We start from the raw sequence: 19,370 nt of genomic DNA, 5'->3' as shown, positions 1-19,370 counted from the left end.
GTCATTTAGGCAGGTTACCTTAGGGTTCTTGGACACAGGCACTATGGTGGTCTGCTTAAAACATGTTGATATTACAGACTCGGACAGGGAGAGTTTGAAAATGTCAGTGAATACACTCGCTTGTTGGTCAGCACATGCTCGCAGTACACGTCCTGGTAATCCATCTGGCCCTGCAGCCTTGTGAATGTTGACCTGTGTAAAGGTCTTACTCATATCGGCTGCGGAGAGCGCAATCACACAGTCATCCAGAACAGCTGGTGCTCTCATGCATGTTTCAGTATGATTTGTCTCGAAGCGAGCATAGAAGTAGTTTAGCTCGTCCTGTAGGCTTGTGTCATTGGGCAACTCTCGGCTGTGCTTGACCTTTGTAGTCTGTAATGGTTTGCAGGCCCTGCCACATCCGACAAGCGTCAGAGTCGGTGTAGTAAGACTTGATCTTAGTCCTGTATTGACGCTTTGCCTGATTGATGGTTTGTTGGAAGGCATGGCAGGATTTCTCAGAAGCTTCCAGGTTAGAGTCCCACTCCTTGAAAGTGGCAGCTCTAGCCTTTAGCTCAGTGTGGATGCTGCCTGTAATCCATGGTTTCTGGTTGGGGTATGTACGTACGGTCACTGTGGGGACGACGTCATAGATGCACTTATTGATGAAGCCAATGACAGATGTGGTTTACTCCTCAATGCCATTGGAGGAATCCCAGAAAATATTCCAGTCTGTGCTAGCAAAACAGTCCTGTAGCTTAGCATCTGCTTCATCTGACCACTTTTTATTGATCTAGTCACTTGTGCTTCCTGCTTTAATTTCTGCTTGTAAGCAGGAATCAGGAGGATAGAATTATGGTCAGATTTGCCAAATGGGGGGCGAGGGAGAGCATTGTATGCGTTTCTGTGTGTGGAGTATAGGTGGTCCAGAGTTATTTTCCCTCTGGTTGCACATTTAACATGTTGATAGAAATTAGGTAAAACTGATTTAAGTTTCCTTGCATTGAAGTCCCCGGCTACTAGGAGCGCCGCCTCTGGGTTAGAGTTTCTTGTTTGCTTGTGGCAGAATACAGCTCATTTAATGCTATCTTGGTGCCTGCCTCTGTGGTGGTATGCGAACAGCTACAAAGAATATAGATGAGAACTCTCTCGGTAGGTAAGGTGGTCTGCAGCTTATCATGAGAAACTCTACCTCAGGCAAGCAATGGCTTGAGACTTCCTTCGATATCATGCACTAGCTTGTTGTTTACAAAAATACATAGACCGCCGCCCCTTGTCTTACCAGACGCCGCTGTTCTATCCTGCCAGTACATCGTATAACCAGCCAGCTGTATGTTGATATTGTCGTCCTTCAGCCACGACTCCGTGAAGCATAATATGTTACAGTTTTTAATGTCCCGTTGGTAGTTTAATCTTCCCAATAACTCGTCCATTTTATTGTCCAAATATTGCATGTTTGAGAGCAGAATTGAGGTGAGCGGGGGTTTATTCGATCGCCGCCTACCCCTCAGAAGGCAGCCCACCCACCGGGCCTCTCTTTCTCCGCCTCCTCTTCACACAGATCACTGGGGTCGGGCCTGTTCCCGAGGGAGCTGTATATCCCGTCAGAGTCGTGAAAGAAGAAAAAGGATTCTGCTAGTCCATGTGTCACGCCCTGGTCTTAGTATTTGGTGTTTTCTTTATTATTTTGGTCAGGCCAGGGTGTGAAATGGGTTATTTGGTGGGTGATTGTTCCTGTCTCTGTGTTTGTTTGCACCAGATAAGGCTGTTTAGGTTTTCACGTTACGTTTATTGTTTTGTATTGTTCGTGTTTATCTTTTATTAAAGATGTATCGAAATTACCACGCTGCATTTTGGTCCTCCTCTCCTTTGACGGAAGAAAACCGTAACACCATGATGGGAATTCACAGTCCTGATGTCTAGAAGTTATTTTTGGTCATAAGAGGTGGTAGCGGCAACATTATGTACAAAAATAGTAAAAAAATAAGTTACAAACAACGCAGATAAACAAATGAAAAAACACAATCGGTAGGGGGCACGTAAAACTTCTGCTCTGGCGCCATTTTACTACCCCTTGTCAGACCCCTTGTCTTTTTCCACATTTTGTTATGTTTCAGCCTTATTCTAAAATGGATTTTTTTTTATTATCCTCAGCAATCCACACACAATACTGCATAATGACAAAGTGAAAACAGGTGTTTAGACATTTTTGCATTTTTTTTTTTACATAAATACCTTATTTACATAAGTATTCAGACCCTTTGCTATGAGACTCGAAATTGAGCTCAGATGCCCCCTGTTTCCATTGATTGTCCTTGAGCTGTTTCTACAACTTTATTAGAGTCCACCTGTGGTAAATTCAATTGACTGAGCATGATTTGGAAAGGCACATATCTGTCTATCTAAGGTCCCAGAGTTGACAGTGAATGTCAGAGCATAAAACAAGCCATGAGGTCAAAGGAATTCTCTGTAGAGGTTTGAGACAGGATTGTGTTGAGGCCCAGAACCTGGGGAAGGGTACCAAACAATGCCTGCAGCATTGAAGATCCCCAAGAACACAGTGACCTCCATAATTCTTGAATGGAAGAAGTTTGAAACTAGCAAGACTCTTCCTAGAGCTGGCTGCCCGACCAAAACTGAGCAATCAGGGGAGAAGGGCCATGATCAGGGAGGTGAGCAAGAACCGGATGGTCACTCTGACAGAGCTCCAGAGTTCCTCTGTGGAGATGGGAGAACCTTCCAGAAGGAGAGCCATCTCTGCAGCACTCCACCAATCAGACCTTAATGTTAGTGGTCAGATGGAAGCCACTCCTCTGTAAAAGGCACATGACAGCCCGCTTGGAGTTTGCCAAAAGCCACCAAAAGACTATCAGACCATGAGAAACAAGATTCTCTGGTCTGATGAAATCAAGCTTGAACTCTTTGGCCTGAACTCCAAGCATCACTTCTGGAGGACACCTGACACCATACCTACCGTGAAGCATGGTGGTGGCAGCATCATACTGTGGGGATGTTTTTCTGCGGAAAGGACATGGAGATTAGTCAGGAGAGATTCTTGATGAAAACCTGTTCCAGACCGCTCAGGACCTCACACTGGGGCGAAGGTTCAACTTCCAACAGGACAACAACCCTAAGCACACAGCCAAGACAACGCAGGAGTGGCTTCGGGACTAGTCTCTGAATGTCCTTGAGTGGCCTAGCCAGAGCCCGGACTTGAACCTGATCAAAATTCTCTGGAGAGACCTGAAAATGGCTGTGCAGCAACGCTCACCATCCACACTGACAGAGCTTGAGAGGATCTGCAGAGAAGAATGTGAGAAACTCCCCGAATACAGGTGAGCCAAGCTTGTAACTCCATACCCAAGAAGAATCGAGTCTGTATTGCTGCCAAAGGTGCTTCAACAAAGTATTGAGCAATTTAACTGAATACTTATGTAAATGTGATATATTCGTTTTTAGGTTTAATAAATTAACAAACATTTATAAAATCCTGGTTTTACTTTGTCATTATGGGGTATTGTGGGTATTGTGGGGTATTATGGGGTATTGTGGGAAAAATACAATTTAATCAATTTTACAATAAGGCTGTAATGTAACAAAATATAGAAAAGGTCAAGGAGTCTGAATACTTTCCGAAGGCACTGTATGACAGAGACACTGTACAATAAGTGGCTTTGTCTACCTCTGCTGGATTCTTGTGTTTACTGTAGTTCTAATGTTGAGGTTATGGCTTTTTACACTACCAAGTAACCAGTGTTGGGGAGTAGTGAACTACATGTAGTTCAACTAGTAATTTAACTACATTTTGCTCCAAACGCTGCAGCAGACCCGCTGAATCATAGTTTCAGCAGCAGACCTGCTGCTCATAGTTTCAGCAGCAGACCCGCTGAATCATAGTTTCAGCAGCAGACCTGCCGAATTCTTACTTGAATCATAGTTTTGGTATTTAATAGGTTGAATAGGCAAAAAAAACTGCAGTGATCTGTTATTGCAATTTGCAGTCTATGACATTTCAGATTTCGATATGATAATTTATCACATAGTAGTTTGGATGTAAGTGAACTACTTTTTCAAAGTAACGTTAGTTAAGTAAAGTATATTTTTCTGAAGGGGAGCTTTAGGCTAGCTTAAGTTCTTTCAGTGTGAAGTAATTGGTAGCTTGGTAAACTATATTTTCAGAGTAGCTTCCCCAACACTGCAAGTAACCCAATAACCACTGTAGTTCTCAGAATCAGAATAATATTGTGTGTATTATGTAATATTATGTAATATGCACATATGTAATAATACTGTATCTGAAAAATGAGCCGGGTTTGACATTAACCCATTATTACTGTAACAATATTACAATCCTATAATAAAAAAATGTAATTATATCACAATAACATTACATGAATATAACTACATTCTGGTTCTGTAATTTGTACTCATATGAAGACAACATGAGCGTTTGGAACACAGATATTTTAATACCACTGAAACGACATCACTAAACACATTTTCACAGCTCATGCAATATACAGAATCTACAATCAAATATGTTTACAACTATTTCATTAACAATAATACAAACAACATCAGAACATCAAAAACAACAAATGATATATAAAAACATTTAAATTAGTACCTAGTGGGAAAAAGTGTTCCATCCCCGGAATGGTATATTGAAAAGTAACCAAAACAAACTGTACACATCAGCTTATACCTCATTTATAGAAAACTGCATTTGGTATATAGTTGAATTTTGTAAAAACAAAACATAAACAAAGAAGTAAAATGTACTGAGAGAAAGTCACTAAAGCTGAAGCTCGCTGTCCAAGGTTTGTGTGCCTAAAGCTACCACCACCACCACCTTGCAAACAATGGATGATCAGATAAAAATAGCTGTCCTTTTTCTGCCCGTTAAAAAAAATTATAATGCAGCAGTCTGACAAAAAAGCAGCAAGAGCTGCAAATGTCCATAGGGGAGAGAAAAATAAGGCCCCATTATAAAAAAATGATACATGTCCATTCAAAATAAAGGAGGCACAAAACAACAGATATCAAAATGCGATCCATGTGGTGCAATCCAAAATGCATTAAAAAAAAACAGCTACATCATCCTGGATGAAGTCCCAGAAGGAAAATGTCCACGGTGCTGCGTTTATCTTCGTCCCCTCTGGTTTTTGGGACACCTCCTATTTAAAAAGAAAAAATGAATAACAACAAACTACATTTTGACTGCCCCTCAAAGTACAGTGTTCTGAACTGTAGAACTTAAAGAAATATGGAATGAATTACAAAATTAGCATAGTATGTATGCATACACTTTTTTCAAATGACACACATTTGGCATAGCACTTTCCATAAGACTTGCAAATTCATGCCACGGTATGTTGTTTACAAAAATGACATAAGCAGATTACATGTTTCTGTATTTTATAAGCCTATCATAAATGTGCTAATAAGATCACATAGGTCACTTTGGAGAACACACCCACCTTGTGAAACACATGACAACGGCGACGATGATGGCGATCTGTACGGCTCCGATGATGGCCGCTATGAGAACGTAGTGGAGTTTCTGTCCACTGGGAACCACGTACAGGATGTTGAAGTCTTGGATCTCGTCACACTGCTGGCCAGTGTAGCCCGAATCACACCTGAGAAGTCAACCAACCAGGTAGCACTTAATTTCATGATACAGAAATGACCAGGTGTTCACTGAGAAATGACACACACAGTAATTACCTATGAATTAAGAAAAAAAGGCACACAGAGCACATCGCTGCTGTCAGATGAAAACATCCTCTTCAAAACAGAAAAAACAATCATATTTTCCCATTAACAAACATACAATTATGAAACATTAGACACTATTTTGAATAAATGTTTACATTTGTAAAAATGGAGTTACAAGGTTTTCATTCGACAGCGACGATATGCAGGTAAGTAAAAAAAAAAAAAAGGACACCACATTATCTTACCGGCATGTGGGGATGCTATACTTGATTTCACATTGGCCGTGTTCACAGAAGTTGGCGTAGTCCTCTGTGCAGGGGGTGAGGATCTCTCCATAAGCTCTATCCTCCCCTATGTCTGCCGTGTCTTTAAAGGCATAAATAAAATTGCGGTCATTGATATTGTTTATATACATTTTAATGGGTGAGCTAGGCCTTGTCATCATTTGCAAATCAAATATAACTGAAATGTATCGTCGAACAGAAATATTATTTGCAGTGATGTAACAGCATAACATCACTATTCCCATATAGACAACATGAACCATGGTCTGAGAGATAAATCAACTACCATAACAACATCATAACAGAGTGTGGGAAATGGGAGCAACCTTACCAAAAAGATCAGTCTTGCTTTTGCTACCATCGTCTTTGTCTTTTTTCTGCCCTTTTTCTGAAAACAAGACACATATTTGTGAGTGCAACACAGACATTGCCCAGTATTGCTACAAGGCCCTTTATCTACTTCCCCTTTAAGGGATAGCAGCATTTGAAATGTGAAATAATTCATTAGGCTACCTTAAAAATATTTTTTATACTGTAAGAAGTAAAGAGAAATTGAATTGGAGTGACTCAGGGAATCAGTGTTCCAGCTCTTTGTTCTTGGAGTTGGAGAACCGTAATCACAAGGATTATACAACTGGTCATAAGAGGCCTGAAAATTGCCCCCACATTATTTTTATGCCTGGAGCAAGCGGTGACGCGGTCACATTATGGTCTCATCCCATTACTCAGTGCTGGCTTGATAGAGATAGGAATGTACATACATTTCAGCTCCACCTCAAGAATATAATATAAATACTATTTTGACTCTAATATAGTACATGTCCAACATTTGCAATTGCAGTAAGCTAGCATCATCATAAAAATAAATGTGGTTGATCAACAAACCAGTTATATGATGTGGATTTTGTACAAGTAAGACACCTACCATTTCTATAACAAACTAATAACCTACAGTACTGTTTAGGATGCTCATTGACAATAAGGCGACCATAGACACAATGTGAGGGGTATGGCGGGTTTCTATGTTGACCAGTCACAGTACGAGGCTGCTGGTAACTCTGACAGACAGTTATTGTAATGCATGCAATCATTTGCAATGCTCATTTGCATTACCAAATGAAACAAATGACAGATAAGTGGTGAGTGGCTGGGTTTAACTTGAGGGGAATTTGGCGTGTTGAGATGTAGGGTGACACGGGCATGCTTCAGCTTCACTGCATTTAATGGCCCTCCTGCAACATTTGGCCAACTGCACCGTCATTAGAAATGCCTCGCAACTGATTTAAGAAGAGATAGACACGTACTGTACATAGGGGTCACATGACAAATGTTGTTAAAACACATATCAGGCTGTGCACAACAATTACTATCTGGGAATGAATGCAATAACACCATGGTTGCCAATAATATCACCATGGTTGCCAATAATATCACCATGGTTACCAATAATATCACCATGGTTGCCAATAATATCATCATGGTTGCCAATAATATCACCATGGTTGTATACAATGTGAAATTCCATTATAGGAATACTATAGGAATATTGGAACATCCATAACTAATTATTAGGTTTCCACGGTGGGATGCATTCTATTCAAGTTTAGATTAATGTGATATGTGGGACAAAACAGTTCATTATTTGTGTAAATTGATCTTTTAGATCTAGATTTTGGGACATATTTCAAATAGGGCCATTTGTGTGGCATGGCATCGCACTCAGATAAAGAACTACATTGGAAAAATGTCTTTAAACTGATTTTCTAATAAGAATGGAGAAATATTTTTGTAGTTCTCTGACCAGCTGGTTGCCCAATGTCCCTGGGTCATAATAATGTGCCCCAAATCCCAACTGTGTGAGATTGGGGTCATGTTCGCATTGCAACATTAGTGTACAGAAGAAAGAACAATCTCAGTTTTTTTTATTTGATTCTCAAGCATTGTATAAAGCTGTTGTAAGTAGGTGGGAACCTAATAGACTTAGCTATCAGCATGTATAAAGCTGTTATAAGTAGGGGTGAACCTAATAGACTTAGCTATCACCATGTATAAAGCTGTTATAAGTAGGGGTGAACCTAATAGACTTAGCCACCACCGTATACTGTAGCATAGCATAGTGCACGGTCATAGTGAGAATCGATCAACCAATTGGAGTGGGGATCATATTTGAATTTCCCTTCCTGTGTTCACAACAGAGGCATCAGAGTTTGACATTAACTAGCCATCATACAGGTCACTGGCTGTGTAGAGTGATGCAGGGGAAGGTCATCACTTGGAAAGAGGGATGTTTATATTAACACACTACGGATCAGGAATATCAGGACTGGCAACAGAAACACAGAGGAGGATATCCAGGACATTGTATTCAACATGAAGGATTTATATCATCTACACTAAAAATCTCAGTCAAATATAAAATTGTGATGGGTTCTATTTCCCTGAGACTGTGAAAAATAAATGAAATCAATCGAAAGCCCAATGTTTTTCCCCCCTGAAATAATCCTCTTTATAATACAATACAATATGATAATGCAGTGCAATGCAGGCTAAATGCAGTATATTGGACATAAAATGACATGTTTCCAAATGACATTTTAAGATGAAAATGTGGCATTACCTGGACATCTCCCCAGATGCTTCACGTCAATCTTCACCTGCTTCAAGCACGATGCCTCTCTTACGTGACAGGGGGCAGTGTAGGAGTTTCCGTCTGTTCCACACACCGGGTTGTCATTATGGCCACTGCAGTCAATGTTGCACATGCACCTGGGTGTCGAAGAAAACATTTATATAAACATCTGTTTAATGATCACTGTATTAACACTGTATTATCACTGTATTAACACTGTATTAACACTGTATTAACACTGCATTAACACTGTATTAACACGGCATTAACACTGCATTAACACTGCATTAACACTGCATTAACACTGTATTAACACTGCATTAACACTGTATTAACACTGCATTAACACTGCATTAACACTGTATTAACACTGTATTAACACTGCATTAACACTGTATTAACACTGTATTAACACTGCAGTAACACTGCATTAACACTGCATTAACACTGTATTAACACTGCATTAACACTGTATTAACACTGCATTAACACTGCATTAACACTGTATTAACACTGCATTAACACTGCATTAACACTGTATTAACACTGTATTAACACTGCATTAACACTGCATTAACACTGTATTAACACTGCATTAACACTGTATTAACACTGTATTAACACTGCATTACCACTGCATTAACACTGTATTAACACTGTATTAACACTGCATTAACACTGCATTAACACTGTATTAACACTGTATTAACACTGTATTAACACTGTATTAACACTGCATTAACACTGCATTAACACTACATTAACACTGCATTAACACTGTATTAACACTGCATTAACACTGTATTAACACTGCATTAACACTGTATTAACACTGCAACAGTAAAAGCTCTAAACATACACCATCAATCAAACTGAATCGAATGTGACAACCCAGGACCCCAGTATATGGAGAAAATAACAGAAGATTTGAAAGGAGGACTAGCGGTCGCTAACGATTCAGATAATTGGGACCCAAATAAAGAAGACCCCCTTTCAGAAACTACTGGTTGCACAATAACATACCTTTAAAACCAATACGTTTTTCCAACAACTTTAGCATCCCACCAACCTTTTCTTTATATCTGAACAGTGTTGCCGGTATCAAAGCCGAAACGTTTATTTCCTCAAACCGACCTAGCCATGACTGCGATAAAGTTCTGCCTATGGCTCAGTATGAAATGTAGCCGTAATACTGAGGCGGCATTGGCACGCACTATGCTCTGGTTGCTAGGCAACGCCCGTTGCTACTATCCTCCTGGCAGTTGTAAACTTTGTCACCACACACACTGTTTTCTTAACCACAACTGGATGGATCCATAAATAATTACTGTGGGAATAAGTATTACTGAATGACGAAAATACTGGAATAAAGTAGGCTAATGCAATTGAAGGCATCAAATTATTGGTTACTGAAACTCCCAAAGTCATCTAATTGTTATAATACATTTGAAGCAATAGCAACTATTCCAGCACCGTTTTGTGTTGCTTTGAGACAAGTCTGGGGATCAATCAATGTCATAATATTCTCTGTTTGGATATTAGTTAGGCAACAATTAGGCTGTGGAAATGTTAGCTAAGTTGAGGTGAGTGCTGCTCGTGATCACCTTGTCTAGTTGGTTCATTCATTAGCACTGGTCAGAACATTTTGCCAGCATGTTATGTAACTTAACAAGTGGATAATTTTTCTCTTCACTCACAGTCGCTTAGAGGCCTAGGCCTTCTCCTGACCAAAATCCTGTGACTTGACTAAATCAATCAATGTGATTTTGCTTCACTGAATATCCATCTGTATATTTGGTTAATTCTCTGGCTGGGCAGATAAGTGGAGGTGGTATAGCTCATCTATCACTGATCAGAAACATTTAGCATGCTGTAAAGTAGCCTAAATCAACTGTAGGTCTATCACTGGTCAGAAACATTTAGCATGCTGAAATGTAGCCTAAATCAACTGTAGGTCTATCACTGATCAGAAACATTTAGCATCCTGTAATGTAGCCTAACTCAACTGTAGGTCTATCACTGATCAGAAACATTTAGCATCCTGTAATGTAGCCTAACTCAACTGTAGGTCTATCACTGATCAGAAACATTTAGCATCCTGTAATGTAGCCTAACTCAACTGTAAGTCTATCACTGATCAGAAACATTTAGCATCCTGTAATGTAGCCTAACTCAACTGTAGGTCTATCACTGATCAGAAACATTTAACATGCTGTAATGTAGCCTAACTCAACTGTAGGTCTATCACTGATCAGAAACATTTAACATGCTGTAATGTAGCCTAACTCAACTGTAGGTCTATCACTGATCAGAAACATTTAACATGCTGTAATGTAGCCTAACTCAACTGTAGGTCTATCACTGATCAGAAACATTTAACATGCTGTAATGTAGCCTAACTCAACTGTGGGTCTATTATTTTGCTCGAGCAACTCCAAAAGCCTGCAGAGTTTGTGAAATATAAACACGAAATTCACATGCTTTTGAAACGTGGATAATAAAAGCATGGGTTCAGTTTCAAAATATAACTTCATCTTTTTTTTGACAGCAGCTCCGCATGCTGCCGTGATGTAAGTTGTATGGGAAAAGTATTATTTGTATTTTATTCTGTTATATTTCATTATAGTCTTAGCCTACTGTAAAATATATGTGTGTTTACTGTGATCAGGGTAAGTCTTGTCTGTTTAATGAACTAAATAACTATTGATTTCCTGTGCATGGCACAGCCATGTATCCTATAGGATGCACAGAACAGTAACATAATTCAACTCAAAATATGCCATTCTAATCTTATAAAAATACATCTTATTGGTCTTATAATGTTTCTTAGGACCTGCCTAAAACATAATGGATTTCTTTGTGTTGGTGTATAATTAATGGTTTTATTCAAATCCACCACATCAGCCCACGTCGAGTCACACTCCTAAACGTGCTGGCATGTGCACGGGAGATATAAAAGGCTTTTCCTGGAAAGGATGAGGCAAAAATGGGTCTGTGTGAATTGGGTTCTAAAAAACATTGCCTGATTTATTTTATAGGCAACATACAGTGAAGTCTTTCTGTAAAGGGTATAATTCCAGAAGAAAGTACTCACAAGATATCCTCAGAGTCCACGTCGCATTCTGCTCCAAACTTGCAGGTGCCACATTTTGTAGGCTTTTTCCCTCTGCCTGTGCCTGATCCTTCATCATCTGTAGGAAAGGAGTAAAACAAAAATGTGCTGTTAGCTGTCAACAAAGTTAATATTGTTGCATTAGTGTTTGGATTGGCAAAGCTTTTCTTTTAGCAAGCTCTTTCTGTAACATTGTAACATGGGTTGGTAAGTCCAACTTATTAAAGTGAAGCAGGAACAAGTTACAGCACAATACCTCCGTCGCCTGATCCGGAACTGCCATCTGTGAGTTAGAGCATAGAAAATGAGTTAGTTTCAGCTTCATCTAAATGAGTAATAAGGCAATGACTAGGGACAGTTTAGAGTGAGAAAAAAGTGATCAGTCTGCTGCATCCTGACACTCACCGGTGGAGCAGGCCCCTTCAGAGACCTGTGATATGGACTTCTGCTGCTTGCACGCTGCTCTCCTCATGAAGCACTCGTTCTGGAAGGTGTCTCCGTTGGACCCACAAACAGAGATGTACTTCTTAGAGCACTGGAACACAACGGGTAATGGTAGGGTGTTACAGTTAATGAACCATCATAGCCTAGACCTAACCATTCCTGAGGACAGAAACCTGAAAGCGCACATAACATTTTAAATGCCCATAGACTTCAGAAATAATTTATAAGCAAACGCCATGCTAACGGATGGCAAAGGGTTATGCAACATTTGGATAAGCCATTCCTGCTTGCTTTCTTACTCAAGGTGATGGCAGTCTTATTTCACAACAGAGAACATGATAGCATCTTTCCCACTGTGTTACTTACATGGAACTGGCAGACACATTTCAGGTCAGGCCCATTCTCTCGACAGGTTCCCCCGTAACGACATGTTACAGCATCACACACTCTCAGGTCACTCTTCTTCTCAGACGCATCTGTAAAAAATAAAGGTGTTCTTATCAGCAAGGCAGTGAAATACCATTATTTTACAAAGAAATAAAGTAGAGATATATTTTCCAGTTTACAATAAAACCATCTAAATATTTTTGACAATGTATCTAGTGTAGTCTACTAGTATCCATGTGATATAGCTTTTCTGTCTTTGAGAATAACATATGAATAATTGAGCCTAAACTCTTTTTTTACTAAGAGTATATGAAATAGTGTGAAACCCTGTATAGCTATGCTCGTATAATTCATGTTCCAAAACACACCCTCAACTTCCCACTCAAATTTGTACACAAACAGTATTTTCCCTCATTTGTATCTTACCTTAAATACAGTTAGCCTGGATTCCAAATCAATATGCTTTGTTTCACCATGAAACTGAGTAAATCAGTTAGGATTCCAGGCTAAAATCCAGTATGAACCAAAGTTAATTAACTCCTGGCAACTCAAGAGTTCACGGACACTCCTTCCAGTAATGACTTTCATCACTTGTATGTGCTCCAAAGCCAATAACAAGCTTCCCCTTTAGCCAGAAATATACTTGAACATATCTCATACTGGGCAGTATTTGTCAGAGGAAGAAGCCAAAATCAATGGCACTAAAAGAGTGAAGATGCGGGTCGTTAGCAGCACGTAGCCACCGGACTGCTTCACCACAACACATCAATAGTAGTAATCTCATCACTTCGTCAATGGGTCTACTAATGAGAGATCGGGTACAGAGAGAGCTTAGCTACACATCATTGAGAAAGACAGTGCTATGAGCATTGTGCTACAGTCTCTGCCCAGTATAACTGGACTGAGAAATTTAGCCACTAGTCATTCGCACCATTTGGCCCTCATTTACAAATTCCTTGGCATTACATGATCACGGGAGTCCAAAGCCAAGTACGATCAACAGGGACCTAGAGAGTTGAGCAGAAAAGATTGGAGGAGAAGGCAATGTGAGAATCTTTCATCGGGAGCTGAAGCACATTATGTGTAAGAAGCATCACTGATAGGATTGATGAGGATTTCAGGTAGCCAAGGTAGGCTTACCAGCACAGAGCCAGGTATGCCATCACAATGTGTACGGAATGATGTGTTACGTAATCCTGATATTTAGTGAAAACAAAGCCAGTGCTGTACAACCGGTAGGCTTTCAGTAAACTGTTTAATTCCCCCTGTTGACATGCAGTTGCAGTATATTTTGTTTTTCCCCTAGCTTTGATAACTACAGCAGGAGTGGGAAATGATTGTTGTACTAGAACTACTCTAGGTTCATGGACACCCTGAGGGAGAGTGTTTGACTCTGGAGGAAAGGTAAACAGAGTTGTAATGGAGGAGTGAGAAGGCCTTCCCAGCCTTCCAGGCAGGTTGGACAGCAGCCATTTACATCCTTCTGGGGTCAACAGCGTTATCTCCTAGCCTTCATATCAACTGGCAGGACATTGGAAAAACCCCTGGCCTGTGAGTTTTAGAGGGTGGGGGTTGGGGGGGTGCAGAGAGAGCGAGGAAGAGAAACATAGGAGAGAGGGAAAGAAAGAGAGAGAGAGAAAAGGAGAGGTGATGGGAATGGAAGAATCCTACTGCACTGAGGTTTGATCTGAAGTTCCCTTCTGTTCTCGTTGCCAGTCCCCATGAGAGAGAAACATTTTCAACACATATGACCTGCAATAGGAGCTTTGTGTTATCTTATTCCCAAGAGTCTTATTCCCAAGTCTTATTCCCAAGAGTCTTATTCCCAAGAGTCTTATTCCCAAGACCTTCTCTGTTAGAGAAGGTCTAAAACCAGGAAGGCAATAGTATGCTGCTAATCCAATAGCTTGAGACAGGTAAACGCGCCACAGGGTCTAATAACCCAACCTTTGAACAAATGGGAGGCAAAGTAGTTCCAGGCCAAAGATTATCATCAGCCATTCCTAACAATTAGCTCTTCTTCTCAATAGACCAGTCTGTTACTGATAGGCAGTCCTGTGTAGCTCAGTTGGTAGAGTATGTCACTTGCAACTACAGGGTTGTGTGGGACCAGTACAAAGAAAGTATGAAAATGTATGCTCTCACTACTGTAAAACGCTCTGGATAAGAGCGTCTGCTAAATTACTCAAATGTAAAAAATGTTACTCAAGCAATGGTCCCAGTCTCTGTTATAAAGGCAGCTATCCCCCATCTCAGTCAGCCTGTACATAAAGGACCATTGGCTAATTTCCTCATTAAAGTCACGCCCTGGGGGTCCTGAAGCTAAACGATTTAAATACAGGTCCTGACCTAAAACTCCTCTGTAATCAAGAAAGAGCACCACTGTATAGGATCAGAAGTCTTCAAAACACTGCAGTAGTCAAGAGAGTATTTAAAAGCATTTCACCTCACCCGCAATAACATCTGCTGCACACGTGTATGTGACCAATAACATCTGCTGACCACGTGTATGTGACCAATAACATCTGCTGCACACGTGTATGTGACCAATAACATCTGCTGACCACGTGTATGTGACCAATAACATCTGCTGCACACGTGTATGTGACCAATAACATCTGCTGCACACGTGTATGTGACCAATAACATCTGCTGCACACGTGTATGTGACCAATAACATCTGCTGCACACGTGTATGTGACCAATAACATCTGCTGCACACGTGTATGTGACCAATAACATCTGCTGCACACGTGTATGTGACCAATAACATCTGCTGCACACGTGTATGTGACCAATAACATCTGCTGCACACGTGTATGTGACCAATAACATCTGCTGCACACGTGTATGTGACCAATAACATCTGCTGACCACGTGTATGTGACCAATAACATCTGCTGACCACGTGTATGTGACCAATAACATCTGCTGCACACGTGTATGTGACCAATAACATCTGCTGCACACGTGTATGTGACCAATAACATCTGCTGCACACGTGTATGTGACCAATAACATCTGCTGCACACGTGTATGTGACCAATAACATCTGCTGACCACGTGTATGTGACCAATAACATCTGCTGACCACGTGTATGTGACCAATAACATCTGCTGCACACGTGTATGTGACCAATAACATCTGCTGCACACGTGTATGTGACCAATAACATCTGCTGCACACGTGTATGTGACCAATAACATCTGCTGCACACGTGTATGTGACCAATAACATTTTATTTGATTTGAGCAGGACCAGGCCTAGAATTCAGTCAAACAGCATTGATCCTGACCAGCACTATAGAAGCATTAGTAATGTAAGTATGGTCATTATTGCTGTTTTACCAATAGTTGTTCTTCAGAGACATTTTAGTCATTTAGCAGATGCTCTTATCCAGAGCGACTTACAGTAGTGAATGCATACATTTTATTTCACTGGTCCCCCGTGGGAATCAAACGGACAACCCTGCTGTTGCAAGCACCATGCTCTACCAACTGGGCTACAGCAGAGCAGCAGTGCAGGTTCACAACAACCATGCTTCCACTGAATTCAACCCAATCAATGCAAGCGTTGACAAATAAAATCAGTGTGTCTCAGTAGAAGTGGGGAAATGCCACAATTCACTGTATTTAAAGGGACAGTTAACTCCAAAATGTAAATTTTGTCAGATATTTTTTAGAAGTAGTCTAATGTCAGGTCAAGCTAAATCCACGTCCCACATGATCAGTTGTGTGACCTAGATCCAGCTATGCCTCAACCTGAAAACGATGGAAAAGATAAACACACTGAAAAAAGGCAGGAAATATGGTGCTTGTATTTTCCATTAAATTCTGAAAGAAATTTTACCCTTTATATCTGGGAGATTTATGGTTGCTAAGGTCACATCTGCTATGGGGTTTTCTGAGCCTGATCAGCACCCAATTACAGGTTGTTTTCATGAGCAGTGAAGAACAACCAGGACCACAGGGAAAAGGAATGGCTCTGTTTATTGAAGGAAGTGAATCGGGTGAGTAGCGAAAGTAAACAAATAGCTTAACATGAGGAAAACAACGACGATTGGTTTTATCAGGAAAGCTACGCCGACATGCTCTTCTTTATAAATCGGAATATTTTGAAATGAAAAGTAAAAGCCTAGGTTACTTAACGAATACCATACATATAGGCCTCCATTAAAAACAGATGCTATGGGAACACTCAGGGCAATTGGGATTAGGTAGGGGTGGAAATATATCCACATTGTGTTTGCATTCATCTCTAATGTCATCAAGCATAGGCCAAATCATAGGTCAAATCTGGTTCTTCTCTAGATTTATTCCTAGGCCACTTTAATAAATGGAACACCAGTCACTTTAATAATGCCACTTGTATAATGTTTACATATCTTGCATTACTCATCTCATACGTATATACTGTATTTTGTACCATCTATTGCATCTTAGCCTATGCTGCTGTCATTGCTCATCTATATATTTACATGTATATATTCTTATTCCATTACTTTACTTAGATTTGTGTGTATTAGGTATCTGTTGTGTAATTGTTAGATATTACTTGTTAGATATTGCTGCACTGTCGGAACTAGAAGCACAAGCATTTTGCTTCACTCCCAATAACATGTGCTAACCATGTGTATGTGACCAATAACATTTGATTTGATTTTGATTTGATTTAGGTTCATGGATTTTCTAGGGAGTTTTTCCTAGCCACCATGCTTCGACATCTGCATTGCTTGCTGTCTGGGGTTTTAGGCTGGGTTTCTGTTTAAGCACTTTGTGACATCTGATGATGTAAAAAGGCCTTTATAAATAAATGTGATTGATTGAAAGTCACACTGAATGTTGTCTTCCATCCCGATCATCCTGATGGTGGAACCCCACCCCCCAATTTGACCAATGATGACACTGTATTCAAACAAAAGTCCTTACTCCTAATCAGGAAACTGAGAACTGGCAGTTTCCATTTAATAAGGAAACACAACCAAAGAGAGCAGCACAATCCAGGGTGGGGTTCACAGATGGAAATTATTTCCCTGCATGCACCTCATCAGAGGGGACAGATCGAGGCATCCTCCAAATACACATAGGCCTATCCAATCTAATTTCTCAAAAAAACATGCATTGATCCACAGTGATTCCGCTTATGAAGCAGGGCCACTCAGTGCCGTATTTCCGACTAATTCAGACTAAGTGAGCATGATGTTCTTTGTCTGCTGGTCAAGGATGCCCAATTACCGAGCAGCGTTCAATCAGCAAGGAGAGATAACCTACCTCCAGGGTCCTATGTAGCAAAAACACATAAAATGTTTGATAAACCCAAATTATTTCCCGATAAGAACTTGTTTTGTCAAAGTGAAGTGATAAAGTAAATGTGTTGATACTCACCTAGGCAGCCCTTGCCTTTTCCCGAGACACATTCGCTGCTCTGAGAGTATGAAGCCTGTGCTCCAGGCAGTGTAGAGACGGCCAAAAGGCAGAGGACCAAGGAGAGAAAACGGCCTGCCGAGGGTCCGTGAGATGAGAGGGGATATCCTCTGGACATTATGCTTACAATGCTGTGTAGAATGGGCACACTGTCGTTTCCCATGTTTCCTAACCTATGCTTTTTTCAAATGGCAGAAATATTTCAACGAATCCACCAGATGTGTATGGACACCCAACGAACAAAACGCGATGTTATTTGCAAACGGTTTCACCCACGGCTAAAAACAGGTTTCATCTCCAACGCAGAAATGGGATTTTCTCCCAGGATAGCCATAGAAAAAACACCATTATCTCGGACTTTTAACACACAAATTACATAAACCAAATGTCGGGTTGACTCTACTGGCCGCTCGACTGACCGTCGTACAGATAGGGTGTGCGATCATGGGCTATTTTGACTGTCGCCTTTACCTTTGACGTGCTTGCCTTTCTCTATTTTATCCCAGCGGAAAATATCCCTTGTTAAAATGTCCCTCCTTCATCAACACAATCCCAGCAAAGGCGAAAATATATTGTGTTGTTGTAGCAATTTACCCAGACAATGTCCCAGTGAGGTTTTGTGTATCACCATCAACAAAGGACTTCGGTGAAGCTTGGGATCACATGACGCGAGACCACCCCCATCATTGAAGCACGCTTTGCGATGGAGGGGCAATATAACCCCTTATAAATAAAATATATGTGGGGAGGGGATTCCGATTGTACCCTGGAAGGACACGTTATAACGCGGCAGTTACTAATCCTGTATAAAGCCTATCACCTATGAGACCACGCGGAGGTTACAGCCTAAACCAAAACTTTATTTTGTTAACATGGAAATTAAGACAATTAAGCCTAAAGAAATTAGAATGATTACAATTCTTATATATAAAAAAATATATTCAAATGCAGGCCTTATTATGTGCTGTTTTACACAGATCAGAAGGGTAGCCGGAGAATACAGATATACATTTTACCAATCCATGTTCAATTGATTATTTCCAAGTCATGTTATTCTTAACAAATTATATCCCAGATTCACAATTATACCATTTCTAAAAAGCTTTACATTCTAAACACGGAATATTATGGCACTGTCTTTAAATTAAAAACACTGATTATTATGGCACTGTCTTTCAGTAGCAGTTTGCCTCAAGAATAGACTATAACATGATTTAGATAATGTTTTTATATATATATATATATATATATATATATTTTTACCGTTAAGAACAAATGGCTCACTCAGCCCACAGGCTCAGTATATCATGTGGTGTTGGTGAGTACCACAGCAGCAGTGTCATTATTGATCCTGATGACACAACCACTCTTTCCATTTCATGTTTGAGCT

General features: G+C 40.2%; 1 protein-coding gene across 1 annotated transcript; it reads right to left on the bottom strand.

Moving 5' to 3' along the window:
- Positions 1 to 4,428: 4,428 nt before the first annotated feature.
- Positions 4,429 to 18,638, bottom strand: LOC139420615 (tomoregulin-1-like). Its single transcript, XM_071170813.1, has 10 exons — positions 17,942 to 18,638; positions 12,536 to 12,645; positions 12,131 to 12,260; positions 11,982 to 12,008; positions 11,708 to 11,804; positions 8,602 to 8,750; positions 6,316 to 6,372; positions 5,946 to 6,066; positions 5,460 to 5,621; positions 4,429 to 5,156 (listed from the first exon to the last, which is right to left on the bottom strand). Exons 1-10 carry the CDS (start codon positions 18,141 to 18,143, stop codon positions 5,123 to 5,125), a joined length of 1,089 nt encoding a protein of 362 aa, XP_071026914.1. The 5' UTR covers positions 18,144 to 18,638; the 3' UTR covers positions 4,429 to 5,122.
- Positions 18,639 to 19,370: the final 732 nt, after the last annotated feature.

The sequence above is a fragment of the Oncorhynchus clarkii genome, chromosome 11 (genome assembly GCF_045791955.1).
Source record: "Oncorhynchus clarkii lewisi isolate Uvic-CL-2024 chromosome 11, UVic_Ocla_1.0, whole genome shotgun sequence".
Classification (NCBI taxonomy): Eukaryota; Metazoa; Chordata; class Actinopteri; order Salmoniformes; family Salmonidae; genus Oncorhynchus; species Oncorhynchus clarkii.
Note: the sequence above shows the minus strand (reverse complement) of the source record. Positions and strands in the feature narration are given on the sequence as shown.

What these genes read in the sequence shown, in the direction of transcription:
- LOC139420615 (XM_071170813.1), bottom strand. Translation starts at nt 18,143, where the DNA reads ATGGGAAACGACAGTGTGCCCATTCTACACAGCATTGTAAGCATAATG. An exon ending in TGAAGGGGCCTGCTCCACCG is followed by an intron (nt 12,009 to 12,130) that starts GTGAGTGTCAGG and finishes TCTAACTCACAG; the next exon opens with ATGGCAGTTCCGGATCAGGC. An exon ending in TTCCGGATCAGGCGACGGAG is followed by an intron (nt 11,805 to 11,981) that starts GTATTGTGCTGT and finishes CCTTTCCTACAG; the next exon opens with ATGATGAAGGATCAGGCACA.